At 50.2% G+C, this 27,421-nt stretch overlaps 2 protein-coding genes and 1 long non-coding RNA gene across 25 annotated transcripts in view; 2 read left to right on the top strand and 1 right to left on the bottom strand.

Moving 5' to 3' along the window:
- LOC101270467 (immunoglobulin lambda-1 light chain) overlaps window positions 1–27,421 on the top strand; it is a 162,038-nt gene that overhangs the window by 63,771 nt on the left and 70,846 nt on the right. For 4 of the 16 annotated variants that reach the window (XM_049698064.1, XM_049698065.1, XM_049698058.1 and 1 more), the window contains exon 2: window positions 9,047–9,349. The exons of 2 other annotated variants lie outside the window; for them this stretch is intronic. In XM_049698064.1, coding sequence (XP_049554021.1) covers window positions 9,047–9,349 — 303 coding nt within the window. Of the gene's footprint in view, window positions 1–4,018; window positions 4,096–8,841; window positions 8,930–9,046; window positions 9,350–14,719; window positions 14,789–14,891; window positions 15,177–27,421 lie in introns of those variants that run through there. 10 more of the 16 variants (XM_049698071.1, XM_049698073.1, XM_049698060.1 and 7 more) reach the window with 7 other exon arrangements.
- The window catches only part of LOC125961265 (uncharacterized), an 88,169-nt gene continuing 75,791 nt past the window's right edge, over window positions 15,044–27,421 (bottom strand). The window contains exon 3 of one of the 2 annotated variants that reach the window (XR_007471716.1): window positions 15,044–15,176. This is a non-coding gene — a long non-coding RNA (uncharacterized LOC125961265). Of the gene's footprint in view, window positions 15,177–26,331; window positions 26,440–27,421 lie in introns of those variants that run through there. The other variant, XR_007471715.1, reaches the window with a different exon arrangement.
- Window positions 19,206–27,421, top strand: part of LOC125961260 (immunoglobulin lambda-1 light chain-like) — an 82,350-nt gene continuing 74,134 nt past the window's right edge. For 2 of the 7 annotated variants that reach the window (XM_049698086.1, XM_049698085.1), the window contains exons 1-2: window positions 25,965–26,051; window positions 26,155–26,316. In XM_049698086.1, coding sequence (XP_049554043.1) covers window positions 26,006–26,051; window positions 26,155–26,316 — 208 coding nt within the window. In that variant the 5' untranslated portion in view covers window positions 25,965–26,005. Of the gene's footprint in view, window positions 19,321–19,423; window positions 19,591–25,964; window positions 26,052–26,154; window positions 26,440–27,421 lie in introns of those variants that run through there. The other 5 variants (XM_049698082.1, XM_049698084.1, XM_049698083.1 and 2 more) reach the window with 5 other exon arrangements.

The raw sequence follows: 27,421 nt of genomic DNA, 5'->3' as shown, positions 1-27,421 counted from the left end.
AACAATAGAATTTTAAGGATGATTTTTCTCAATTGATTCTGAGGTTTCTAGAATTGGCTGCCTAATCTGGTTCTACTGAATGGTGCTAATAGCTACTTCCATTAGTACAGAGAGCACAGCTAGTGTATGTCATGAACTGTTCATTGGAATGAGAAAAATCCCTGCTTTGGATCCTTCTAAGCAACCACTTGTAAGAATCGAGGAGCTGATGACCCTGTATATGATATTTTGGAACGTTCTGGGAACCCTACAGAATATCATGACGTTGGTCTCTGCTCGGAATGTTGCTGGATAGAGTAGGGAGAGAAAAAGATGAGCTTAGTGATTCAAGATCCCATCCCAAGGGCCGCACAAGTGACATGCGAGCTTTCGGAGTGCCCTGGAGGAGAGCCCCATCTCGTGCAGCACCTGGACTGAAATAGCTGAAAAGCCAACCCAGACCCTCCTCCTTCAATTGGCTACATTCCAGCAAAGTAGAGTCCCAGCCTTGTAGTGAAGAAGGTGGTTGGGAAAGAACCGGATCCTGCAGCTTGGGTGGGGATGTGTGGGAGGACCTGAGGGACCTGGGGACATTGAGCCCCTCAATTCTCATGTGTCTTCTTTGCCTGTGGAAGACGCCTCCCCACCCCCAGCGGTACAGGTCTTTCCATATCTGTCTGGGGCGATTGACCCTGCATTGCCCAAGGAAAAGGTCACGGCTGCCCTGAGGAAGCTGCCACGTGAGGCTGTGCTGATTCTCCTCAGGATCCCCCGCCCCCATTGCCCCTCTTTTCTTCTGGACCAACAATTAGCCTCGGGTCCCAGCAGTTTGCTAACATGAGAATAGAGTGTGAGCCTCGAGAGGGGCACTGCACTCCAAGAACTGCTTGGTTCTCCTAATTCACACAGACAGAAATCCCCAGAACACGTTGGGAAGGGATTCGAGGGTGGGGGGCAGTGGTGGGAGAAACATCAAGCCGGGTCAGCTGGATTTGTGATCTGGGCTCACTCCACAGAGACTCTGCGTTTCATGTTCCCTGCAGCTCGGGGAGGTAGAAAGAGCCTCAGCACTTTGCAGGTTGGCTGGTGGACGCAGAATCCAAGATGGCCTCTAGTGAGTGAACTAGAGAAGCCAGACCTGCCTGGAGACAAAGGGATTCAAAAGGTAATGAGATTGGAGCATCGTTGAATGGCTCTGTGCTCACTCTTCTCCAAGCCAGAACTTATAGTGGGACCTGCAGCCCCTTAGCTGCAAATCCTAAACGCAACGGGAGGAGCTGGATCCTGGGTGGCCGGGGTCAAGGGGTGGGCCTCCCCTACCAAGGGCAAGGCTACCGTCATGGCCAGTGGAGTCAAGCAGCAACGAGAAGAGTCTGATGTGTGCAGATCTCTGTCATTGGCTTGTTAATCGTGGTATTTCTGGAACTGAAAAAGGTAGAAGCCTGCTAAATTCCTACTTGGTCAAAAACAATTCTAGGTCAAGTGAAAAAATTATAAAAATGTTTTCAAATTATAAAAATTCCCCCAAACGCTCATTTTAGGCCCACTGAGAAGACTCTCGGGACTCAGTAGGGAGTCAACCTCATGGATATGATTTCCTTCAGTGAGTGGAGACAAAGGAAAATCAACAAAGGGCAATGGTGGATGAGGTCAAGTCCGAGGGCACAAGGAGAATCTTCCCGGACACCTTTCCGAGGGACGGGCTTCATCTCCAGCGTCAAATGGTGACAATGTGTGTGAAGAATTGTATCACAGGGAGACTCATCAGACCAACAAGGCCCTTACCAGAGGCTGGTTTCCTAGGCATCTCCTGTCTGGCATCTGCGGACATTCTAGACCCTTGAGGGTTTCAGCAAAGCGTTTTTAAAGGCCAGGAGAGAGGTGGTCACAGGGTACATGATCAGCGTGTGCACAGTTCTCTGATTGGGTGATGGTGAAGCAGCACGGTGGAGTCACAGGGCTTAACATTATCCGTCCTTAGGCTCCTGGGGGCTGGGGCTATGTGCTCATGGTCACCAAGTAGTTCTTCCATCTGGTGGGCATTGCGGGGATTTCACATCTGCAAAACAACTCAGGAAATTTCCATCAAATACTATTATCCAGGTACTTCAGAGAAGAGCTAAAGCAGAGGATATTGGGGATGGCCTGTCCCTGGAAGGCTCCATAGGGTTCTTGTTCGGTTACACACACACACACACACACACACACACACACACACACACACACACCCACCCAGCACCATCACTCCTGGGTCCCCCCGCCCCATTGTACCCGGGAAGGATGCGGGGCTCTGCTCTGTGGGGACCGGGTACTCCATCTGCATCACCCGCGGGGCCCTGTACCCAGAGGCAGGAGCATAAACCCTGGGATGCAGAGGGAAATTATACCAACTGTCAGCTTTCCTCATAATCAGGAACTAGACATTTCAGATACGGAGACAGTGATAATCTTGGGAAAGACCAGTCAGTCCACCCTGATTCTCTGTCTAGAAAACACACAAAACACACTAGGTCCAGCGTCTCTGTAGACAGAGGAGCCTGACCTCAGCGAGACACCAGCTCTGGGGTGAGGACCTCCCGCTGAGGACAGAGGAGAATCCTCACTTGCACCATGTGGCAGATAGACCTGCCTGAGGAGAGGTCCCTGCGGCTGGGCCCTGAGGTGAACTCTGACCCAGCCCCTCCTCCCAGCCCCTTAAACCCTGGCATCTTCCCTCATTTCCATTAGGGCTCCCTCCATCCTGGCGGGCTCTAACTCCTTCTTACATTATTCCTTTTTTCGAACGCTTTTGAGAATTCAGCTTCATCTCATGGGCCCATATTTCCCATCAGTGTACCTATGGGGGTGGAGTCATTTATCGTGTACTTCCCCTGCCCTGACGTGAGATCTCCTGAAGGTCACTGTCCCTGAGACAAGGTCATGCTGAGACAAGATTAGAGACCCTGCAGGGGTGGGTCTGAGTCACCTGGGGAGGCAGGTGACAATTCCATCCTGATGAGGCTGCAGGACAAAGGACAGGGGCAGGGAGGGGATGAGGAGGGACAGGGTGGCTGGTGCTGAGCTGGGAGGAGGAGGAGGAGGAACAAGTGGGGGGTCCCAGGGCTCCTCCTCTGAGCCCTGCAGAGGCAGGGGACGGGGGGGCAGGGGCCCCGTCCTGCTGACGGGACAGGTGAGGGAGGGGGATGCCCACCCCCAGCTCCCCTGTGGTGCCGGGAGGAGATGGGATGGAATGTCTAAGTCACCCCAGCCCCTCGGGCCCCTGTCCTCACCTTCCACCCGCAAAACCCAAAGAGTGGTTATCGGGATTATTGGCCAACGACGTCTTGACTCAAATAGTGGATGACAGGGACATCCCAGGATGGCCCCATTTCCTGGGCCCTGTAATGGTCAGTGTCCTGACTAAGCACAACGTGTCACAGAGTTTTCATCTTCTCAGAAGAGCCCTGCTCTACAGGGACTCAGAGACTCTAGGTTCCAGGGCCAGTCTGGGACCTGGGGTGGGGGGCTGGGTGTCAACGACCTGCTCGTGGATTCGATGTGCAGATGCTTCAGAACAAAGAGGTGGGGGTGGGGATGGGACAAGGCTGCAGCTGGGGCTCCCCACAGCCACCCAGCAAACAGCAGGTGTTTCCCCTGGTGGGCCTGTCTCTTTCCCAAACATAGAGACCTTGGAGATAGACATCCAGCAGAGGGCGCTGCAGAATGTCCCCTGCACTGTGGTTCCCAGAGACACAGTCCTGTCCCAGCAGAGACCGTGAAGGTGCAGGAGCTCTTTGCCTGAGGGACTTTATCTGCTCTTTCTCTCCCTGCAAACCAGCTACAAACAATTCATGCTCCTGTATATACATGTCATCTATGTGTCAAAACGTTTACATCCCTGAGCTATATTCTCCCCCCAGGATGCAGAACATCTAGTGTCCAGGGCCAGGGCAGAGGGGTGAGGAGCATCAGGTGCAGGGAGCTGATCTGCATGGAGTCCCCTCCCTCCTCTGGGGGGAGGGGATAAGAGAGGTCTGGGGGAGCAGGCCCAGGGCTGGGGCTCAGAAGGCAGCATCTGGGGCGTCTCCACCATGGCCTGGGCTCTGCTCCTTGTCACCCTCCTCACTCAGGACACAGGTGAGGCCTCCAGGGAAGGGACCCCAGGGACATCTGGCTGATCCTGTGTGTCTTTGTTCTCAAGGTGACCTGGGCCCCAGAACGGGATTTACCAGAGTGTGTTTCTTTCCTTTCCAGGGCATTGGGCCCAGTCTGGCCTGACTCAGCCTCCCTCAGTGAGTGGGAATCTGGGACAGACGGTCACCATCTCCTGTTGCTGGAACCAGCAATGACATCGGGAAATATAATGCTGTTGGCTGGTACCAACTGCGCGCAGGCACAGCCTCCAAAACCCTGATTTATGAGGTGAATAAACGGCCCTCAGGGATCCCTGACCGCTTCTCTGGATCCAAGTCTGCGAACTCGGCCTCCCTGACCATCCCTGAGCTCCAGGCTGAGGACGAGGCTGATTATTACTGCACCTCATATACAAGTAGTAGCACTGTGCACAGTGGTCCCAGTTCATGGAGAAGTGGGACTAAAACGTCCTCTGAGCTCATTCATCCCTTTACTCCTAAACTGAGGCTTTCATTTGTTTTTGTTATTATTTTGTAGTAATTAAAAACTTAAATAAAAATTTAAAGGTCTATAAGGAAGTCTTGCAGAACCTTTTCCCAGATTCACTATTTTTTAATACTTTGCAAGATTCGCCTTCTCATATCCCGTTGTCTCTCATTCTCTCTCTGCCTTTGTATGTCTATACGCACACACAGCACACACCCAGGAACACAAAACATTTCTTTTCTGAATCATTTGAGTGTAATTTGTATCTATCAGTAACCAAGCCTTCATATTCTTTCTACCATAGACTTCACAATCCATCACATACATCATTTTAAGGTGATGGATCCAGTGGTGTTTAATGTATTCACAAGTTTGAACATCCACTAACACTCAATCTTCCAGGGTATTTTCATCCCCGGAAAAGGAACTCCTCATCTGTCACCAGGCAATCCTCTTTCCCTGTCACTCCAGCCCTCCAAACATTAATGTACTTCCTGCCTGTTCCAGATTTTCCACACAAATGCCATGATACCCTATGTGGACCTTGGTGTCTGGCTTCTCTCATTCTTTAAAATGTTTTCAATGTTCTTTCCCCTTGAAGCACATATGAGTACTTGATTCCTTCTTATGGCCGAATAATACTGCATCGTCAGCATCGACCTCCTGATTTGAACATCTAGGTGGACCCAAGCATAAGCACCAGAACTGGGCGATGACCAAGTCTCCTGATTGCCAGAAATTTCCCAGTTTTACCACTGAAACTGCCGTGTCCTGGCTGGACCTCATTGTGGGGCAAATCAGCGTGGATGGTCACTGAGATGGTTAAATTTGTGTGTCGCTTTGACTGGTCACAGGGGACTCAGATGAAGCATCATTTCTGGATGGGGCCGGGCAGGTGTTCCTGGATGAGATGAGCATTTGAATCTGGGGACTCAGTAAATACATTGCCCTCCTCACTGTGGGTGGGCATCGCCCAATCTGTTGAGGGTCTATGCAGAGCAAAAGGAAAAGGAAAAAGAACACGTCTGTGTTCTCTTCTCACTGCACGAGCTGGGACATTTCACCTCAACTTCCCCAGCCCTCAGACTGGAATTTACATCACTGGCTCCCCTGGTTCCCAAATCTTTGGACACAAACTGAATTACATCACCAGTGTTCCCAGCTTTCAGGCTGAAGAGATCAGCTCCTGGGAGTTCCGTGCTCAATAATCAATAATAATCTCTCTCTCTCAGTATATATATATTACTTACATAAAATTCTTCGTTATCTATATGTATATATTTCTTTTGTTTTGTTTCCCTAGAGAACCTTGACTAATACAATCCTCTTACCAGGAAGCTCAATCTTCTCATAACGTTCTCATCATCACTAATTTTTCTAAGCTTTTACCTGTTACCTTCTTTCTTTACTTATAAACACATAGGTCAGTATCATCATGCTTGAATCACCTTGGCTTGAACAGGGTCATACAGGGACCCCCAGCAGCACTGGGTCACAGCACAGGGGGAAAGGGTCTCAGTTACTAGACACTGAACCGTGTCCTGAGTCAGGGTCCCTTGTGTGTAAGTCTGGTGAGACGCTGCAGCTGCCCGACAGGTGTGTGTCCTGGTGGAGATGACAGAGGTGGCACAGAGGCCACTGTTCCGGGATCCCCTGTGGCACCTGTGGGGAGACTTGCTCCCTGAGTGTAAGAGCACCAGCTGGATCTTTACCAAGAGTCAGCTGTGCAAAGGGGGTCGGGAGCCAGCATGGCCTCTCTGAGTGTCTGCTGTAAAGGTGGGATACAATCTCCTGATGCGAAATTAGTTACTGTTTTTACAACGGGGAAAATTCCCAACAAAGCAGAGGATGCTTCAGTAGGAGCTTCTGGAGCCATCACTGTCCTGGTGTGCAGTGCGTGGAGTCTCAGGCTATAGCGGCAGCTTCCTGTGATGCTTCAAATAATTTAACTATATATGAATATAATTTTACAATGATGCGAGATAAGCCCCTTTGGGTGGAGGTAACATGAAATGGCTTAGCTTTCTCTATGGTCAGGATATCTGCCACTGTTGTTATTCACCGCAACGAGGGATCAGCGTCGCTGGGCTGTTACCTTTATGTGTCCATTAAATTTCTGGGTTAGGTGTCATTAAACTTTTCGGGATATTTTATCTTTCTTTTCTTAAACTGTTGGTATTTAATGAATCCCATATTTAATTTTTCCAGAAAGGTAAGAATCCAGTAATTGATTTTAGTGACTCTTAATAGGTATATGCTTTTACTTTATTGCCTATCACTCCTATTATGTGTTAGTAGTAATTTCCCTCCTTTAGAGGCAGTCATTCTTATTATATTTCCGTCATGTCTTATTGAGTGGGCACAAACATCTCAGGAATTTTTAATTCAACCGTGACGCCCGAATCATGAGGGGCCCTGAGTTGCTGCTTGTATGAACAAACGTGCAGCAGAGGCAAGACAGCTCCCGTGACCGTGGGGTTTGCTTCTTGCAGGAAGCACTGGACACCTGGAGTGATCACAGGAGGCCTGTCCACAGCAGTCCCCAGATATAAAGATCCAAACCGCTGGGCTCTGACCTGGTGTCAGATGCCTGACTGATTGACTTGTGAGAAGGTCCTGAACCAGTCCCCCCTTTATTATAATCTCAAAAAAAGACATCATTAAGTGAATGTCTACATAGTACAGCACATACCTCTGTGAAACACACGCCAAAAATTGTCTCAAATCCAGGGCTAACACCTCCTCGCACATTTTTCCTTTCCCGCCCCCAGAGGCTCCCCTTCACCCACCCCAAGCTTGGCCAGGGCCTCACCCCCTTAGCTCATGGAATGTGGTCGTGTGATATGAACAGTGACACTGAAAACCTTCATCAAAGTATTTGTGTTTCATAAACTCCTGGTCCATTGCCTGAGGGCTCATGTCCATTTCCAACCAGAAATGACCCCTCATCCTGAGTGTAATATATACTGCAAACTCAGCTCTTTCTGGAAAAACACCCTTGGGGAAGTGTGTCTGTGATGAAGAGCCTTGACCTCAGGAAGGTGCCAGGCTCTGAGGTGAGGGCGTCTCAAAGGCACAAAGGGGAAGACAGGGCAAGTCTCTGTCCCCATGACCCGCGCCCCCAAGGATAGGACCCAGAGCTGGACCCCCAGGCCCCTCCTGACCCGGTCCCTCCTCCAGAGCCCCAGCCCCAGAATCTGCCCCTTGATTCCCTGGGTCATTCTCTGTCTGGACAGAGCTCTCTCTGTGTCTCACATTATCCTTTTTTCTATATTTGAGGATTCAGGCATTTCTCGGGGGCCCGTTTCTCTCCTCGGCATCCTTAACGAGATAGGATTAACTTATATCTCAGGTTCTCTCGGTCCTGAGCCCACTTCCATCCCCCATCACCAACCCTGTGACAAGGCCTTCCTGGGACGAGCAAGATGACCCCGAGGGGGGCATCTGGGCCTCCTGATTTTGCAGGTGACGTACTTCATTCTGGTGGAAGTCGAGGGAAGGTGAGGCTTGTCTGCAGGGATGGGGGCCTAGCACTGAGCTGGGGAGGGGGAGACCTGGGTGTCCAGCCCTACTCAGCTGTCTCCCTGGGCTCAGCTCTCACAACTGAGGCCACTGGGGGGCAGCAGGGCCCGGATTTGGGGGAGGTTGTCTGTGTTGTCATTCTGTCCTGTTCAAAATCTCAGCAGCTGCTCCCGAGCCAGGCCTAAGGAGGTCACGAGGGAGGGGTGTCCAATGTCTACCATATCCCATAATTCCTATAGTGGACATGTCAGGGAGCATCTCCAATCTCCAACCACCACAGAGCAGCGGAGAGAGTGACGCCTGAGCACCTTAGCCTAGGGGACTGGGGAGGGCATGAGGGACAAGGAGAGGGTCCCCGGCTCTCCCTGAGTCCCTGGAAGAGGGGTCACGGGATGCCCTCTCCTCCCCAGCATAGATGCCCTGCTCTCCTCCTCCTTGCAAAAGGAGGGGAGTCCTAGGATCCCTCTGCATCCAACATGATCCCCCACAGGAGGAGAGGACACAGCCAGCTGGGCTCCGGGTCCCGGCCTCCGTCACCTTCTCAGTCTGTCCTGAATCAGACAATACATGATAACCTGTTTTAATCTCTCAGGCAGCTCTGCTGTCCAGAGACGCAGACGTTACCAGAATCAAGGGCTAGAGCAGAGGTGGTGAGGACAGGCAGTGCAGGGAGCAGATTTGCATGGAGGCCCCTCCCTCCTCTGGGGGGAGGGGATAAAAGAGGTCTGGGGGACCAGGCCCAGGACTGGGGGCTCAGAAGGCAGCGTCTGGGGCGTCTCCACCATGGCCTGGGCTCTGCTCCTTGTCACCCTCCTCACTCAGGACACAGGTGAGGCCTCCAGGGAAGGGACCCCAGGGACATCTGACTGATCCTTTGTGTCTTTGTCCTCAGGGTGACCTGGGCCCCAGCACTGAACTGACCAGAGTGTGTTTCTCTTCTTTCCAGGGTCCTGGGCCCAGTCTGGCCTGACTCAGCCTCCCTCAGTGTCCGGGAATCTGGGACAGACGGTCACCATCTCTTGTGCTGGAACCAGCAATGACATAGGGAAATATAACGCTGTCGGCTGGTACCAACAGCTCCCAGGCACGGCCCCCAAAACCTTGATTTATGAGGTCAATAAACGACCCTCAGGGATCCCTGATCGCTTCTCTGGCTCCAAGTCTGGCAACACGGCCTCCCTGACCATCTCTGGGCTCCAGGCTGAGGACGAGGCCGATTATTACTGTAGCTCAGCTAGAAGTGGTTACACTGTGCACCGTGGTCCAAGTTCAGGGGAAGTAGAACAAAAACCTGCCCTGAGCTCACAGGCTCCCTGTTGCTGTGACTCTGCTGGTTCCTAATCTACATCTGTGGTTGAAGCATCATCAGCTGAGAGGAGATCTGAGGACCCTGCAGAGGGATGAGGAGAAAGAACAACGAGTGGTTTTCATGTTTGTTGTCCTTCCTGTTTGACCTGCATCTGAGTGGGCTGAGCCTGGGAGGGTTGGGGACACAGTCTGGGTCTCAGCTTTGTCCCCTCTCCCGGCATTGGTGAACCCTGTCCGGGGACAGCCCTGCAGGATGGTGGTCTCCCCGATACGATGGGCTTTTTGAAATGTGGCTCCAGAATGGAAGGTGGGCTGGAGGGCATGTCCCGTATTCCTCAGTGATGTCAAGATCACGTGTTTCCATGGGGACCAGTGCAGTTTCCAGGTGGAATCCCAGCATATCTAAGACCTGTGAGAATTAATTGAAAAACTGCGCGAGTGTTGTGGGTTCAATGTTATTTTTTCTTGAACAGTTTTGTAACGCAACCATTACTGAAATTAAATTATGTGAATCGAATAGTTTGTTTTTAATTTGTTTTTGTTTGTTTGGGTTTTTTTTTTTTTTTTTGGCCCTGCCACATGGCATGTGGGATATTAGTTCCCTGACTAGGGATGGAACCCCTACCCCCTGCAACAGAAGGTCTAATTCTTAACCACTGGACAGCCAGGTATGTCCCGAATTCAATAGTTTAGATGAAAAACAAAGTACATGGGTTGGATTGCTCAGGACACATCATCCCCACAGTAACAAGTGATGAGGAACATTTGATAGCTGTGTGTTCAGGCATCCAGGACTGGAGAGCAGCTCTTTCTTGTGGTCCTGGCTCCTGGCTCTCATGAAGTTGGAGTCGTGTGTCAGTTGGGTTGATTTCATTAAGATCCTAGAACTTTGGAAGACCCCTCCTATATAACTAACTCCATACTGGTCCTGTGTACACTTTTCTTATCCAAATCATTTTCCTGATAAATCTGATTTATTTTATTTTATTTTTATACATTTATTTATTTTTAAAATTTATTTATTTATGGCTGTGTTAGGTGTTTGTTGCTGCGCAGGGGCTCTCTCTAGTTGCGGCAAGCGGGGGCTACTCTTCGCTGCGGGGGGGGGGTTCTCACTGCGGTGGCTTCTCTTGTTGCGGAGCACAGGCTCTAGGCGAGTGGGCTCAGTAGTTGTGGCGCACGGGCTTAGCTGCTCTGCGGCATGTGGGATCTTCCCAGACCAGGGCTCGAACCCGTGTCCCCTGCCTTGGCAGGCGGATTGTTAACCACTGTGCCGCTAAGGAAGTCCCAATCTGATTTATTTTAACCCAGCCAATTAGGCTCCATATTTTCTAAGTGTATGCTATTCTCAATCTGAAAGATCTTTTGTCTTTATCACAACATTTTACATTTGACCAGAATCATTGGTCTTTCTAACTATCTTGTCAAAGATCAGGTATAGTGTAGAAAATATTTACCAACTTCATTTCTAAGATCTACTTTCATTGGGATTACAGCTGCTCCTAAGGTGCAGTGTGGGAATAAGAGTGTCTTTACTCTCCTGAAATAGCCTCTGTTATAATATCTACCCTCCCCATTATTATGGGGACAGCCATTCTTCCTTTCCTTCTGTACTGTTATCCTGTTCTCTCTCTCTTTTTCTCTACTAAACATAGAGCTGCATTTATAATCAGTTTTACATTTTTCTAAGAAAGGCTTTTCTCTTTTTATCTGGCTCTGGCTCTCCTCTTCCTCAGAAGTCACATCCTATGCATTAGCCTGAGCTGTGATATCAAATATTCCTCTGAATATAGTAATCTTGAGCTTGTAGTTTAAATAATCCAGTCCAGGTAATTATAGGCAGATGTGTGTGTTTGTGCATGAGAATCTGACCAAAGGTCACCTTAGGTCCACACATGGACCACTCCTGGCTTCTGTTCTCACTTCAGGTTCCAGATGCTCTGTCACTGAGCAGGACATGGATGAGTTTGCAAGAGCACGATGGTGATACACACTAAATCAAGGGGATGTTTTACGCCCTTCTCCTTGATGAGAAAACTTCTGGACAAGTGTTGACCCAATATTTTAGGTGGATTTGGAAAGATATGTTTGACCAAGAAAATAGCTGCTTTCTGTGATAGATGATATTTTGATTCTCAGTCTCAAGGTAACGAAAATCTCAGAACACAAAGCAACAGACTCAAGTCAAAAGCATCTCTTGCCATATTGTACCACATTCGATGTGATGCCCGAACACTGTTCTAGACAGCATGCCGGTACCCAGCTCTGGAATGAAGGTGTATCTTGTTTTGTCTCCTTATCCCAGAAGTGAGAACAGGAGCCCTAGCTCAGGTCGCGGGTGGGGTGGACAGAGAGAAATTTCCCTCAGAGTCCACAGTGAATGAGGGATCTTCACCACAGATGTCAAGGGATTTCCAATGGATTACCTTTTCTGGATCAGTGATGAAGAATCTCTGAGAATTCAGGGCTTCCCTGATGGCGCAGTGGTTGAGGGTCCGCCTGCCGATGCAGGGACATGGGTTCATGCCCCGGTCCGGGAAGATTCTACATGCCGCAGAGCGGCTGGGCCCGCAAGCCATGGCCGCTGAGCCTGTGCATCCGGAGCCTGTGCTCCGCAACGGGAGAGGCCACAGCAGTGAGAGGCCTGCGTACCACAAAAAAAAAAAAAAAAAGACTCTCTGAGAATTCAATTACAATTTTTTTAAAAATCTGAATTTCTAGGCATGAATCCATCCATAATCTTTGCTGTTGTAACATGTGCAATGCAGAATAATACTCCTGGGGATCCAATAAGAATTACAGTCAAAAGTGGGTAAACAAAGAACTTTCCTGCAGGTGGTTTGCTTTGCTCATTTCCCCACTGCAAACATTTGGAATATTGAAAGGATAAACAAAGAAGGACTAAGTGGACGTTAGCCTGTGTTATGGAGAAAGAAGGGCTGGACTATTTGGGTATTTTCTCCTTAATGAGGACAAAACACGTGCTAACTGGTAAAGGATTCCCTCCTGCTATTGGGGATCGCCCCACCATAGAGGCGGGGTGGTGGCCTGAGGCTCTTGTGGGAGCTGTGGCAGCCCTTGAGATCCAGGAGGCAGAGGCTCCACACCATCTTCCAGGGCTGGGGGGAGAATGTGGCTGCATATAGGGCCCCTGCCTTCAGATCAAGGAGCCACAGAACGAAACCAAGAGTCATATAGACAGGAGCCCACACTGAAAATTAGGAGAGCAGGAGTTCCAGTGTGGACCTGATCTTCCTCTCACTGGAGCTTGTTCCGGGGGTGGTGGAGAGCTGTGGTGAGTTCCAGTGCTCAAGACATCGTGATTCCCTGGGTGGTCCTGGGGTGTCCACGGAGGGGTGGAGTTTAGTACAAACTCTGAATCTCATGATGACTTTACGCCCCGGGTGCAGAGGGTAGGAGATGGAGGGAAACCCCAGACCCTGGGTTTGCTGCTTGTTTTCTCAGATCGTCCTGTGTCGAGTGTCCCCAAGACCACAGGCAGCTATCTGTGTCACAAAGAAGACCCCTAGGACTCAGTAGAGAGTCGTCCTAATGGCTGTGATTTCCTTCAGTGAATGGAGACCAAGCAAAATCAACAAACGGCCATATGGTGGATGAGGTGAAATACGAAGAAACCAGGAGAAGTTTCCAGGAGGCCTTTCCCAGATGAGGGACGGGCTTCATCAGCAGAATCAAATGGCGACAACGTGTATGAAGAATTGTCCCCCAGGGAGCCTCATCAGACCCACAAGACTCTTACTGGAGGCTGGTCTCCTAGGCATCCTGTGCCTGGCATCTACCGAAATTCCAGATTCCCGCTGGGGAGCAGGTCAGGGCTTCAGAATAAACCATAAGGTTGCAGGAAAGTGGAGACTCAGGGGGTCATTCTTCTTGGGGAATAGCCTAAACCTTCCTGAAATCTAATCACAAGACACAAACCAAGGGCGAGTCTTGTGGGCAGGTCTATCTAAGGACACTAGTCTCAGGCTGTGGGGTAACTCTGATGTGCACAGATTCTACGTGTATTCCTGCGCCTGAGTGCAGGTCCTGGATCCAAGGGAAATCCAACATCTCACCGTCAGGTCCAGGCTATGTTCTATCGCAGGATGTGCTCTGTCTCTGTGAAGAAACACACACACAGCCCCACACAAATACAGACAGACAGACACCCACACACACACCCAGCGCCATCACTCCTGGGTCCCCTCCACAGTACCCAGGAAAGAAGCAGGAGTCTGTTCTGTGGGGACCTGGAGCTCCTTCTGCATCACCCCCGGGGCCCTGTGCCCAGAGGCAGGAGCATAAACCCTGGGATGCAAAGGACAATTACACCAATTGTCAACTTTCCTCGTAATCAGGAACTAGACATTTCAGATACTGAGACAGTGACAATCTGGGGAAACACCAGTCAGCCCTGATTCTCTGTCTAGAAAACACAATGGGTCCAGCATCTGGACACAGGTGTCTGACCTCAGGGAGGCGCCAGCTCTGGGGTGAGCCCATGCAGTGGATGAGGAGGGGCAGGGTCACTGGTGCTGAGCTGTGAGGAGGAGGAGGAGGAACAAGTTGGGGGGGTCAGAGCTGGGGGCTCAGCCCCACTCAGCTGCCTCCCTGGGGCTTGGTCATCCCCATCTAAGGCCACCAGGAGGCAGCAAGGGCCTGGGTTTGGGGGGTTCTGGTCTGGTTTCCTGACCTGTATGAAGCCCCCAGGTGCTGCCTCCTGAGCCCCTAAAGGAGAGTGTGGGGTCAGCGTCCTCAATCTGCTCTGCTTCATAAGCCTTTTGCTAGGAAGGCCAATAAAGGTCCCAGGGCCCCTCCTCCGAGCCCTGCAGAGGCAGGGGACGGGGGGCAGGGGCCCCGTCCTGCTGAAGGGACAGGTGAGGGAGGGGGATGCACACCCCCAGCTCCCCTGTGGTGCCGGGAGGAGACGGGATGGAATCTCTAAGTCACCCCAGCCCCTCGGGCCCCTGTCCTCACTTTCCACCCACAAAACCCAAAGAGTGGTTATCGGGATTATTGGCCAGCGACGTCTTGACTCAAATAGTGCATGACAGGGACATCCCAGGATGGCCCCATTTCCTGGGCCCTGTAATGGTCAGTGTCCTGACTAAGGACAAAGTGTCACAGACTTTTCATCCTCTCAGATGAGCCCTGCTGTCCATGGATGCCTCCAGAGCCAGGTCAGAGGGGTGAGGAGAGAGTGAGCAAGGGCAGGTGTAGGAAGCTGATTTGCATGGAGGCCCTTCGCTCCTCTGGGTGGAGGGGATAAGAGAGGTCTGGGGGAGCAGGCCGAGGGCTGGGGGCTCAGAAGGCAGCGTCTGGGGTGTCTCCACCATGGCTTGGGCTCTGCTTCTTGTCACCCTCCTCACTCAGGACACAGGTGAGGCCTCCAAGGAAGGGACCCCAGGGACATCTGACTGATCATTTGTGTCTTTGTCCTCAGGGTGACAGAACTGACCAGAGTGTGTTTCTCCTCTTTCCAGGATCCTGGGCCCAGTCTGGCCCGACTCAGCCTCCCTCAGTGTCCGGGAATCTGGGACAGACGGTCACCATCTCTTGTGCTGGAACCAGCAGTTATGTCGGCTGGTACCAACAGCTCCCAGGCATGGCCCCCAAAACCCTGATTTATGATAACAATAAACGGCCTTCAGGGATCCCTGATCGCTTCTCTGGCTCCAAGTCTGGCAACACGGCCTCCCTGACCATCTCTGGGCTCCAGGCTGAGGACGAGGCCGTTTATTACTGTATTTCATATGAAAGTGGTTACGCTATGCACAGTGGTCCAAGTTCATGGGGAACTGAGACCAATATCTCCTCTGAGATCACTCAGCCCTTCACTCCTAAACTGAGGTTTTCATTTGCTTTTGTTATTAGTTTATTTAGAAGCAATTATGAACTTAAACAAAAATGTATAGTTTACATAGAGAACTGCTGCATAACCTTTTTCCAGATTCACGAATTTTAAATACTTTGCCATAATGGCTTTTCTTATATCCCATTTTCTCTCATTCCCTCTCTGCCTTTGTACGTCTATACGCACACACATCCATACGCACACACAGCACACACTCAGGAACACAGAGCATTTATTTCTGAATCATTTGAGAGTAATTTGTATCTATCAGCAACCAAGTCTGCGTATTTTTTCTCACATAGGATTCATAATCCATAACATACATCCTTTTAAGGTGATGGATCCAGTGGTTTTTAATAGAGTCACAGGTTTGAACATCCACTAACACTCAGTCTTCCAGGATATCTTTCATCCTCATAAAAGGAACACCTCATCCGTCAACAGTCAATCCCCTTTCCTTAGTCCCTCCAGCTCTCAACCCATTTTTTTAATAGATTTATTTATTTTACTTATTTACTTTTGGCTGCATTGGGTCTTCATTGCTGTGCATGGGCTTTCTCTAGTTGTGGCGAGCGGGGGCTACTCTTCGTTGCGGTGTGCAGGCTTTTCATTGCGGTGGCTTCTCTTGTTGCAGAGCACGGGCTGTAGGCGTGCGGGCTTTCGTAGTTGTGGCACATGGTCCCTAGAGCACGCGGGCTTCAGTAGTTGCGACACGTGGGCTCAGTGTTGTGGCTCGCAGGCTCTAGAGCGCAGGCTCAGTAGTTGTGGTGCACGGGCTTAGCTGCTCTGCGGCATGTGGGATTTTCCCAGACCAGGGCTCGAACCAGCTTTCTCAGCTTTCTAGGTGTAGAGAGTGGCTCCTGGGACTTCCCTGCTCAATAATCAATACTAATCTTCTCTCGCTCTCTCCCTATGTATATATATTCCTTACAAAAAATTCTTCTTTATTTATATGTATATTTTTTTATTTGTTTTGTTTCCCTAGAGAACCTTGACTAATACAGTCCTCTTACCAGGAAACTCAATCTTCTCATAATGTTCTCATCATAATTATTTTTTCTAAGCTTTTACCTGTTACCTTCTTTCTTTCCCTATAAACACATAGGTCAGTATCAGCATGCTTGAATCACCTTGGCTGGAACAAGGTCATACAGGGACCCCCAGCAGCTGGGTCACAGCACAGGGAGAGGGGTCTCAGCTACTGGACACCAAACAATGTCCTGAGTCAGGTCCCCTTGTGTGGAAGGCTGGTGAGAGGCTACACCTGCCCTACAGGTGTGTGTCCTGGTGGAGACCACAGAGGTGGCACAGAGGCCACTGTCTCAGGATCCTCTGTGGCACCTGCGGGAAGACTTGCTCCCTGACTGTAAGGGCATCAATGGGATCTTTACCAAGAGTCACCTGTGCACAGGCAGCAGGAGCCACCATGGCATCTACACGTTTCTCCTGTAAAGGTGGGAGCACACTCTCCAGCTGAGAAATTGGTCACGTTTTTACAACATGGAGAATTTCTAACAAAAGCACAAGGCAGATGTGGAGAGCAGAGGATGCTCCAATAGGAGATTTCTGGAGCCACGACCGTCCAGGTGTGCGATGTGTGGAGTCTCAGGCTGTAGTGGCAGCTTCCTGTGAAGCTTCAAATAATTATACTATATTTGAATATATGACTATATTTCTACAATGATGAGAGGAATGTCACTTTGGGTGGAGGTAACATGAAATGGTTTAGCTGTCCCTATGGTCAGGGTATCTGCCAGGGTTGTTATTATTCACGGCAACGAGGGATCAGCATCGCTGTCCTGGTACCTTCCTGTGTCCATTGAATTGGGGTCAGATGTCATTAAACTTTTCTGGCTGTTATGACGTTCTTTTCATAAATGTTGGTATTTAATGAATCCCATATTTAATTTTTTCCAGAAAAGTAAGAATCCAGTCATTGATTTTAGTGATTCTTAATAGGTATATGCTTTTACTTTATTGCCTATCACTCCTATTATGTGTTAGTAGTAATTTCCCTCCTTTAGAGGCAGTCATTCTTATTATATTTCCGTCATGTCTTATTGAGTGGGCGCAAACATCTCAGGAATTTTTAATTCAACCGTGACGCCCGAATCATGAGGGGCCCTGAGTTGCTGCTTGTATGAACAAACGTGCAGCAGAGGCAAGACAGCTCCCGTGACCGCGGGGTTTGCTTCTTGCAGGAAGCACTGGACACCTGGAGTGATCACAGGAGGCCTGTCCACAGCAGTCCCCAGATATAAAGATCCAAACTGCTGGGCTCTGACCTGGTGTCAGATGCCTGACTGATTGACCTGTGAGAAGGTCCTGAACCAGTCCCCGCTTTATTATAATCTCAAAAAAAGTCATCGTTAAACGAATGTCTACATAGTACAGCACATACCTCTGTGAAACACACACCAACGATTGTCTCAAATCCAGAGCTAACACTTCCCCACACACCTTTCCTTTCCCGCCCCCAGAGGCTCCCCTTCACCCACCCCAAGCTCAGCCAGGGCCTCACCTCCTTAGCTCCTGGAATGTGGTCGTGTGATATGAACAGTGACACTGAAAACCTTCATCAAAGTATTTGTGTTTCATAAACTCCTGGTCCATTGCCTGAGGGCTCATGTCCATTTCCAACCAGAAATGACCCCTCATCCTGAGTGTAATATATACTGCAAACTCAGCTCTTTCTGGAAAAACACCCTTGGGGAAGTGTGTCTGTGATGAAGAGCCTTGACCTCAGGAAGGTGCCAGGCTCTGAGGTGAGGGCGTCTCAAAGGCACAAAGGGGAAGACAGGGCAAGTCTCTGTCCCCATGACCCCCGCCCCCAAGGATAGGACCCAGAGCTGGACCCCCAGGCCCCTCCTGACCCGGTCCCTCCTCCAGAGCCCCAGCCCCAGAATCTGCCCCTTGATTCCCTGGGTCATTCTCTGTCTGGACAGAGCTCTCTCTGTGTCTCACATTATCCTTTTTTCTATATTTGAGGATTCAGGCATTTCTCGGGGGCCCGTTTCTCTCCTCGGCATCCTTAACGAGATAGGATTAACTTATATCTCAGGTTCTCTTGGTCCTGAGCCCACTTCCATCCCCCATCACCAACCCTGTGACAAGGCCCTCCTGGGACGAGCAAGGTGACCCCAAGGGGGGCATCTGGGCCTCCTGATTTTGCAGGTGACGTACTTCATTCTGGTGGAAGTCGAGGGAAGGTGAGGCTTGTCTGCAGGGATGGGGGCCTAGCACTGAGCTGGGGAGGGGGAGACCTGGGTGTCCAGCCCTACTCAGCTGTCTCCCTGGGCTCAGCTCTCACAACTGAGGCCACTGGGGGGCAGCAGGGCCCGGATTTGGGGGAGGTTGTCTGTGTTGTCATTCTGTCCTGTTCAAAATCTCAGCAGCTGCTCCCGAGCCAGGCCTAAGGAGGTCACGAGGGAGGGGTGTCCAATGTCTACCATATCCCATAATTCCTATAGTGGACATGTCAGGGAGCATCTCCAATCTCCAACCACCACAGAGCAGCGGAGAGAGTGACGCCTGAGCACCTCAGCCTAGGGGACTGGGGAGGGCATGAGGGACAAGGAGAGGGTCCCCGGCTCTCCCTGAGTCCCTGGAAGAGGGGTCATGGGATGCCCTCTCCTCCCCAGCATAGATGCCCTGCTCCCCTCCTCCTTCCAAGGAGGGGAGTCCTAGGATCCCTCTGCATCCAACATGATCCCCCACAGGAGGAGAGGACACAGCCAGCTGGGCTCCAGGTCCCGGCCTCCATCACCTTCTCAGTCTGTCCTGAATCAGACAATACATGATAACCTGTTTTAATCTCTCAGGCAGCTCTGCTGTCCAGAGACGCAGACGTTACCAGAATCAAGGGCTAGAGCAGAGGTGGTGAGGACAGGCAGTGCAGGGAGCAGATTTGCATGGAGGCCCCTCCCTCCTCTGGGGGGAGGGGATAAGAGAGGTCTGGGGGACCAGGCCCGGGACTGGGGGCTCAGAAGGCAGCGTCTGGGGCGTCTCCACCATGGCCTGGGCTCTGCTCCTTGTCACCCTCCTCACTCAGGACACAGGTGAGGCCTCCAGGGAAGGGACCCCAGGGACATCTGGCTGATCCTTTGTGTCTTTGTCCTCAGGGTGACAGAACTGACTAGAGTGTGTTTCTCCTCTTTCCAGGATCCTGGGCCCAGTCTGGCCTGACTCAGCCTCCCTCAGTGTCCGGGAATCTGGGACAGACGGTCACCATCTCTTGTGCTGGAACCAGCAGTGACATAGGGAAATATAACGATGTTGGCTGGTACCAACAACTCCCAGGCACGGCCCCCAAAACCTTGATTTATGATGTCAATAAACGGCCCTCAGGGATCCCTGATCGCTTCTCTGGATCCAAGTCTGGCAACACGGCCTCCCTGACCATCTCTGGGCTCCAGGCGGAGGACGAGGCTGATTATTACTGTAGTTCATATAGAAGTGGTTACACTGTGCACCGTGGTCCAAGTTCAGGGGAAGTAGAACAAAAACCTGCCCTGAGCTCACAGGCTCCCTGTTGCTGTGACTCTGCTGGTTCCTAATCTACATCTGTGGTTGAAGCATCATCAGCTGAGAGGAGATCTGAGGACCCTGCAGAGGGATGAGGAGAAAGAACAACGAGTGGTTTTCATGTTTGTTGTCCTTCCTGTTTGACCTGCATCTGAGTGGGCTGAGCCTGGGAGGGTTGGGGACACAGTCTGGGTCTCAGCTTTGTCCCCTCTCCTGGCACTGGTGAACCCTGTCCGGGGACAGCCCTGCAGGATGGTGGTCTCCCCGATACGATGGGCTCTTTGAAATGTGGCTCCAGAATGGAAGGTGGGCTGGAGGGCATGTCCCGTTTTCCTCAGTGATGTCAAGGTCACGTGTTTCCATGGGGACCAGTGCAGTTTCCAGGTGGAATCCCAGCATATCTAAGACCTGTGAGAATTAATTGAAAAACTGCGCGAGTGTTGTGGGTTCAATGTTATTTTTTCTTGAACAGTTTTGTAACGCAACCATTACTGAAATTAAATTATGTGAATTGAATAGTTTGTTTTTAATTTGTTTGGGTTTTTTTTTTTTTTTGGCCCTGCCACGTGGCATGTGGGATATTAGTTCCCTGACTAGGGATGGAACCCCTACCCCCTGCAACAGAAGGTCTAATTCTTAACCACTGGACAGCCAGGTATGTCCCAAATTCAATAGTTTAGATGAAAAACAAAGTACATGGGTTGGATTGCTCAGGACACATCATCCCCACAGTAACAAGTGACGAGGAACATTTGATAGCTGTGTGTTCAGGCATCCAGGACTGGAGAGCAGCTCTTTCTTGTGGTCCTGGCTCCTGGCTCTCATGAAGTTGGAGTCGTGTGTCAGTTGGGTTGATTTCATTAAGATCCTAGAACTTTGGAAGACCCCTGCTATATGACTAACTCCATACTGCTCCTGTGTACACTTTTCTTATCCAAATCATTTTCCTGATAAATCTGATTTATTTTATTTTATTTTTATACATTTATTTATTTTAAAAATTTATTTATTTATGGCTGTGTTAGGTGTTTGTTGCTGCGCAGGGGCTCTCTCTAGTTGCGGCAAGCGGGGGCTACTCTTCGCTGCGGGGGGGGGGTTCTCACTGCGGCGGCTTCTCTTGTTGCGGAGCACAGGCTCTAGGCGAGTGGGCTCAGTAGTTGTGGCGCACGGGCTTAGCTTCTCTGCGGCATGTGGGATCTTCCCAGACCAGGGCTCGAACCCGTGTCCCCTGCCTTGGCAGGCGGATTGTTAACCACTGTGCCGCTAAGGAAGTCCCAATCTGATTTATTTTAACCCAGCCAATTAGGCTCCATATTTTCTAAGTGTATGCTAGTCTCAATCTGAAGAATCTTTTGTCTTTTTTTTTTTTTAACATCTTTATTGGGGTATAATTGCTTTACAATGGTGTGTTAGTTTCTGCTTTATAACAAAGTGAATCAGTCATACATAAACATATGTTCCCATATGTCTTCCCTCTTGCGTCTCCCTCCCTCCCACCCTCCCTATCTCACCCCTCCAGGCTGTCACAAAGCACCGAGCCAATATCCCTGTGCCATGCAGCTGCTTCCCACTAGCTATCTACCTTACTACGTTTGTTAGTGTGTATATACCCATGACTCTCTCTCGCCCTGTCACAGCTCACCCTTCCCCCTCCCCATAACCTCAAGTCCGTTCTCTAGGAGGTCTGCATCTTTATTCCTGCTTTACCCCTAGGTTCTTCATGACATTATTTTTCTTAAATTCCATATATATGTGTTAGCATACGGTATTTGTCTTTTTCTTTCTGACTTACTTCACTCTGTATGACAGACTCTAGGTCTATCCACCTCATTACAAATAGCTCAATTTCGTTTCTTTTTATGGCTGAGTAATAGTCCATTGTATATATGTGCCACATCTTCTTTAACCATTCATTCGATGATGGGCACTTAGGTTGTTTCCATCTCCGGGCTATTGTAAATAGAGCTGCAATGAACATTTTGGTACATGACTCTTTTTGAATTTTGGTTTTCTCAGGGTATATGCCCAGTAGTGGGATTGCTGGGTTATATGGTAGTTCTATTTGTAGTTTTTTAAGGAACCTCCATACTGTTCTCCATAGTGGCTGAACCAATTCACATTCCCACCAGCAGTGCAAGAGTGTTCCCTTTTCTCCACACCCTCTCCAGCATTTATTGTTTCTAGATTTTTTGATGATGGCCATTCTGACTGGTGTGGAATCTTTTGTCTTTATCACAACATTTTACATTTGACCAGAATCATTGGTCTTTCTAACTATCTTGTCAAAGATGAGGTATAGTGTAGAAAATACTTACCGACTTCATTTCTAAGATCTACTTTCATTGGGATTACAGCTGCTCCTAAGGTGCAGTGTGGGAATAAGAGTGTCTTTACTCTCCTGAAATAGCCTCTGTTATAATATCTACCCTCCCCATTATTATGGGGACAGCCATTCTTCCTTTCCTTCTGTACTGTTATCCTGTTCTCTCTCTCTTTTTCTCTACTAAACATAGAGCTGCATTTATAATCAGTTTTACATTTTTCTAAGAAACGCTTTTCTCTTTTTATCTGGCTCTGGCTCTCCTCTTCCTCAGAAGTCACATCCTATGCATTAGCCTGAGCTGTGATATCAAATATTCCTCTGAATATAGTAATCTTGAGCTTGTAGTTTAAATAATCCAGTCCAGGTAATTATAGGCAGATGTGTGTGTTTGTGCATGAGAATCTGACCAAAGGTCACCTTAGGTCCACACATGGACCACTCCTGGCTTCTGTTCTCACTTCAGGTTCCAGATGCTCAGTCACTGAGCAGGACATGGATGAGTTTGCAAGAGCACGATGGTGATACACACTAAATCAAGGGGATGTTTTATGCCCTTCTCCTTGATGAGAAAACTTCTGGACAAGTGTTGACCCAATATTTTAGGTGGATTTGGAAAGATATGTTTGACCAAGAAAATAGCTGCTTTCTGTGATAGATGATATTTTGATTCTCAGTCTCAAGGTAACGAAAATCTCAGAACACAAAGCAACAGACTCAAGTCAAAAGCATCTCTTGCCATATTGTACCACATTCGATGTGATGCCCAAACACTGTTCTAGACAGCATGCTGGTACCCAGCTCTGGAATGAAGGTGTATCTTGTTTTGTCTCCTTATCCCAGAAGTGAGAACAGGAGCCCTAGCTCAGGTCGGGGGTGGGGTGGACAGAGAGGAATTTCCCTCAGAGTCCACAGTGAATGAGGGATCTGCACCACAAATGTCAAGGGATTTCCAATGGATTACCTTTTCTGGATCAGTGATGAAGAATCTCTGAGAATTCAGGGCTTCCCTGGTGGCACAGTTGTTGAGGGTCCGCCTGCTGATACAGGGACATGGGTTCGTGCCCCGGTCCGGGAGGATCCCACATGCCGCGGAGCAGCTGGGCCCGTGAGCCATGGCCGCTCAGCCTGTGCATCCGGAGCCTGTGCTCCGCAACGGGAGAGGCCACAGCAGTGAGAGGCCCGTGTACCACACAAAAAAAAAAAAAAACAGAAAGAAAGAAAGAAAAAAAGAATCTCTGAGAATTCAATTACAGTTTTTTTAAAAATCTGAATTTCTAGGCATGAATCCATCCATAATCTTTGCTGTTGTAACATGTGCAATGCGGAATAATACTCCTGGGGATCCACTAAGAATTACAGTCAAAAGTGGGTAAACAAAGAACTTTCCTGCAGGTGGTTTGCTTTGCTCATTTCCCCACTGCAAACATTTGGAATATTGAAAGGATAAACAAAGAAGGACTAAGTGGACGTTAGCCTGTGTTATGGAGAAAGAAGGGCTGGACTATTTGGGTATTTTCTCCTTAATGAGGACAAAACACGTGCTAACTGGTAAAGGATTCCCTCCTGCTATTGGGGATCGCCCCACCATAGAGGCGGGGTGGTGGCCTGAGGCTCTTGTGGGAGCTGTGGCAGCCCTTGAGATCCAGGAGGCAGAGGCTCCACACCATCTTCCAGGGCTGGGGGGAGAATGTGGCTGCATATAGGGTCCCTGCCTTTGGATCAAGGAGCCACAGAAAGAAACCAAGAGTGGTGTAGACAGGAGCCCACACTGAAAATTAGGAGAGCAGGAGGTCCAGTGTGGACCTGATCTTCCTCTCACTGGAGCTTGTTCCAGGGGTGGTGGAGAGCTGTGGTGAGTTCCAGTGCTTGGGACCTCGTGATTCCCTGGGTGGTCCTGGGGTGTCCACGGAGGGGTGGAGTTTAGTACAAACCCTGAATCTCATGATGACTTTACGCACCTGGTGCAGAGGGTAGGAGATGGAGGGAAACCCCAGACCCTGGGTTTGCTGCTTGTTTTCTCAGATCGTCCTGTGTCGAGTGTCCCCAAGACCACAGGCAGCTATTTGTGTCACAAAGAAGACCCCTAGGACTCAGTAGAGAGTCGTCGTAATGGCTGTGATTTCCTTCAGTGAATGGAGACCAAGCAAAATCCGCAAAGGGCCATATGGTGGATGAGGTGAAATACAAAGAAACCAGGAGAAGTTTCCAGGAGGCCTTTCCCAGATGAGGGACGGGCTTCATCAGCAGAATCAAATGGCGACAACGTGTATGAAGAATTGTCCCCCAGGGAACCTCATCAGACCCACAAGACTCTTACTGGAGGCTGGTCTCCTAGGCATCCTGTGCCTGGCATCTACCGAAATTCCAGATTCCCGCTGGGGAGCAGGTCAGGGCTTCAGAGTAAACCATAAGGTTGCAGGAAAGTGGAGACTAGGGGGTCATTCTTCTTGGGGAATAGCCTAAACCTTCCTGAAATCTAATCACAAGACACAAACCAAGGGCGAGTCTTGTGGGCAGGTCTATCTAAGGACACTAGTCTCAGGCTGTGGGGTAACTCTGATGTGCACAGATCCTACGTGTATTCCTGCGCCTGAGTGCAGGTCCTGGATCCAAGGGAAACCCAACATCTCACCGTCAGGTCCAGGCTATGTTCTATCGCAGGATGTGCTCTGTCTCTGTGAAGAAACACACACACAGCCCCACACAAATACAGACAGACAGACAGACACCCACACACACACCCAGCGCCATCACTCCTGGGTCCCCTCCACAGTACCCAGGAAAGAAGCAGGAATCTGTTCTGTGGGGACCTGGAGCTCCTTCTGCATCACCCCTGGGGCCCTGTGCCCAGAGGCAGGAGCATAAACCCTGGGATGCAAAGGACAATTACACCAATTGTCAACTTTCCTCGTAATCAGGAACTAGACATTTCAGATACTGAGAAAGTGACAATCTTGGGAAACACCAGTCAGCCCTGATTCTCTGTCTAGAAAACACAATGGGTCCAGCATCTGGACACAGGTGTCTGACCTCAGGGAGGCGCCAGCACTGGGGTGAGCCCATGCAGTGGATGAGGAGGGGCAGGGTCACTGGTGCTGAGCTGGGAGGAGGAGGAGGAGGAACAAGTTGGGGGGGTCAGAGCTGGGGGCTCAGCCCCACTCAGCTGCCTCCCTGGGGCTTGGTCATCCCCATCTAAGGCCACCAGGAGGCAGCAAGGGCCTGGGTTTGGGGGGGTTCTGGTCTGGTTTCCTGACCTGTATGAAGCCCCCAGGTGCTGCCTCCTGAGCCCCTAAAGGAGAGTGTGGGGTCAGCGTCCTCAATCTGTTCTGCTGCATAAGCCCTTTGCTAGGAAGGCCAATAAAGGTCCCAGGGCCCCTCCTCCGAGCCCTGCAGAGGCAGGGCACGGGGGGCAGGGGCCCCGTCCTGCTGCCGGGACAGGTGAGGGAGGGGGATGCACACCCCCAGCTCCCCTGTGGTGCCGGGAGGAGACGGGATGGAATCTCTAAGTCACCCCAGCCCCTCGGGCCCCTGTCCTCACCTTCCACCCGCAAAACCCAAAGAGTGGTTTTTGGGATTATTGGCCAACGATGTCTTGACTCAAATAGTGCATGACAGGGACATCCCAGGATGGCCCCATTTCCTGGGCCCTGTAATGGTCAGTGTCCTGACTAAGGACAACGTGTCACAGAGTTTTCATCCTCTCAGATGAGCCCTGCTGTCCATGGATGCTTCCAGAGCCAGGTCAGAGGGGTGAGGAGAGAGTGAGCAAGGGCAGGTGCAGGAAGCTGATTTGCATGGAGGCCCCTCCCTCCTCTGAGGGGGAGGGGATAAGAGAGGTCTGGGGGAGCAGGCCGAGGGCTGGGGGCTCAGAAGGCAGCGTCTGGGGCGTCTCCACCATGGCTTGGGCTCTGCTCCTTGTCACCCTCCTCACTCAGGACACAGGTGAGGCCTCCAGGGAAGGGACCCCAGGGACATCTGACTGATCCTTTGTGTCTTTGTCCTCAGGGTGACAGAACTGACCAGAGTGTGTTTCTCCTCTTTCCAGGATCCTGGGCCCAGTCTGGCCCGACTCAGCCTCCCTCAGTGTCCGGGAATCTGGGACAGACGGTCACCATCTCTTGTGCTGGAACCAGCAGTTATGTCGGCTGGTACCAACAGCTCCCAGGCATGGCCCCCAAAACCCTGATTTATGATAACAATAAACGGCCTTCAGGGATCCCTGATCGCTTCTCTGGCTCCAAGTCTGGGAACACGGCCTCCCTGACCATCTCTGGGCTCCAGGCTGAGGACGAGGCCGTTTATTACTGTAGTTCATATGCAGGTAGTTATGCTGTGCACAGTGGTCCAAGTTCATGGGGAACTGAGACAAATATCTCCTCTGAGATCACTCAGCCCTTCACTCCTAAATTGAGGTTTTCATTTGCTTTTGTTATTAGTTTATTTAGAAGCAATTATGAACTTAAACAAAAATGTATAGTTTACATACAGAACTGCTGCATAACCTTTTTGCAGATTCACGAATTTTAAATACTTTGCCATAATCGCTTTTCTTATATCCCATTTTCTCTCATTCCCTCTCTGCCTTTGTACGTCTATCCGCACACACATCCATACGCACACACAGCACACACTCAGGAACACAAAGCATTTATTTTCTGAATCATTTGAGAGTAATTTGTATCTATCAGCAACCAAGTCTGCGTATTATTTCTCACATAGGATTCATAATCCATAACATACATCCTTTTAAGGTGATGGATCCAGTGGTTTTTAATAGAGTCACAGGTTTGAACATCCACTAACACTCAGTCTTCCAGGATATTTTTCATCCTCATAAAAGGAACATCTCGGGCTTCCCTGGTGGTGCAGTGGTTGAGAGTCTGCCTGCCGATGCAGGGGACACAGGTTCGTGCCCCAGTCCGGGAAGATCCCACATGCCACGGAGTGGCTGGGCCTGTGAGCTGTGGCCGCTGAGCCAGAGCGTCCGGAGCCTGTGCTCTGCAACGGGAGAGGCCACAACAGGGAGAGGCCACAACACTGAGAGGGCTGCGTATCGCAAAAAAAAAAAAAAAAAAAAAAAAAAAGGAACACCTCATCCGTCACCAGTCAATCCCCTTTCCTTAGTCCCTCCAGCTCTCAACCCATTTTTTTAATAGATTTATTTATTTACTTTTGGCTGCATTGGGTCTTCATTGCTGTGCATGGGCTTTCTCTAGTTGTGGCGAGCGGGGGCTACTCTTCGTTGCGGTGTGCAGGCTTCTCATTGCAGTGGCTTCTCTTGTTGCAGAGCACGGGCTGTAGGCGTGTGGGCT

The sequence above is a fragment of the Orcinus orca genome, chromosome 15 (assembly GCF_937001465.1).
Source record: "Orcinus orca chromosome 15, mOrcOrc1.1, whole genome shotgun sequence".
Taxonomy (NCBI): domain Eukaryota; kingdom Metazoa; phylum Chordata; class Mammalia; order Artiodactyla; family Delphinidae; genus Orcinus; species Orcinus orca.
The sequence above is the reverse complement of the archived record's forward strand: the minus strand, read 5'-3'. Positions and strand labels throughout refer to the sequence as shown.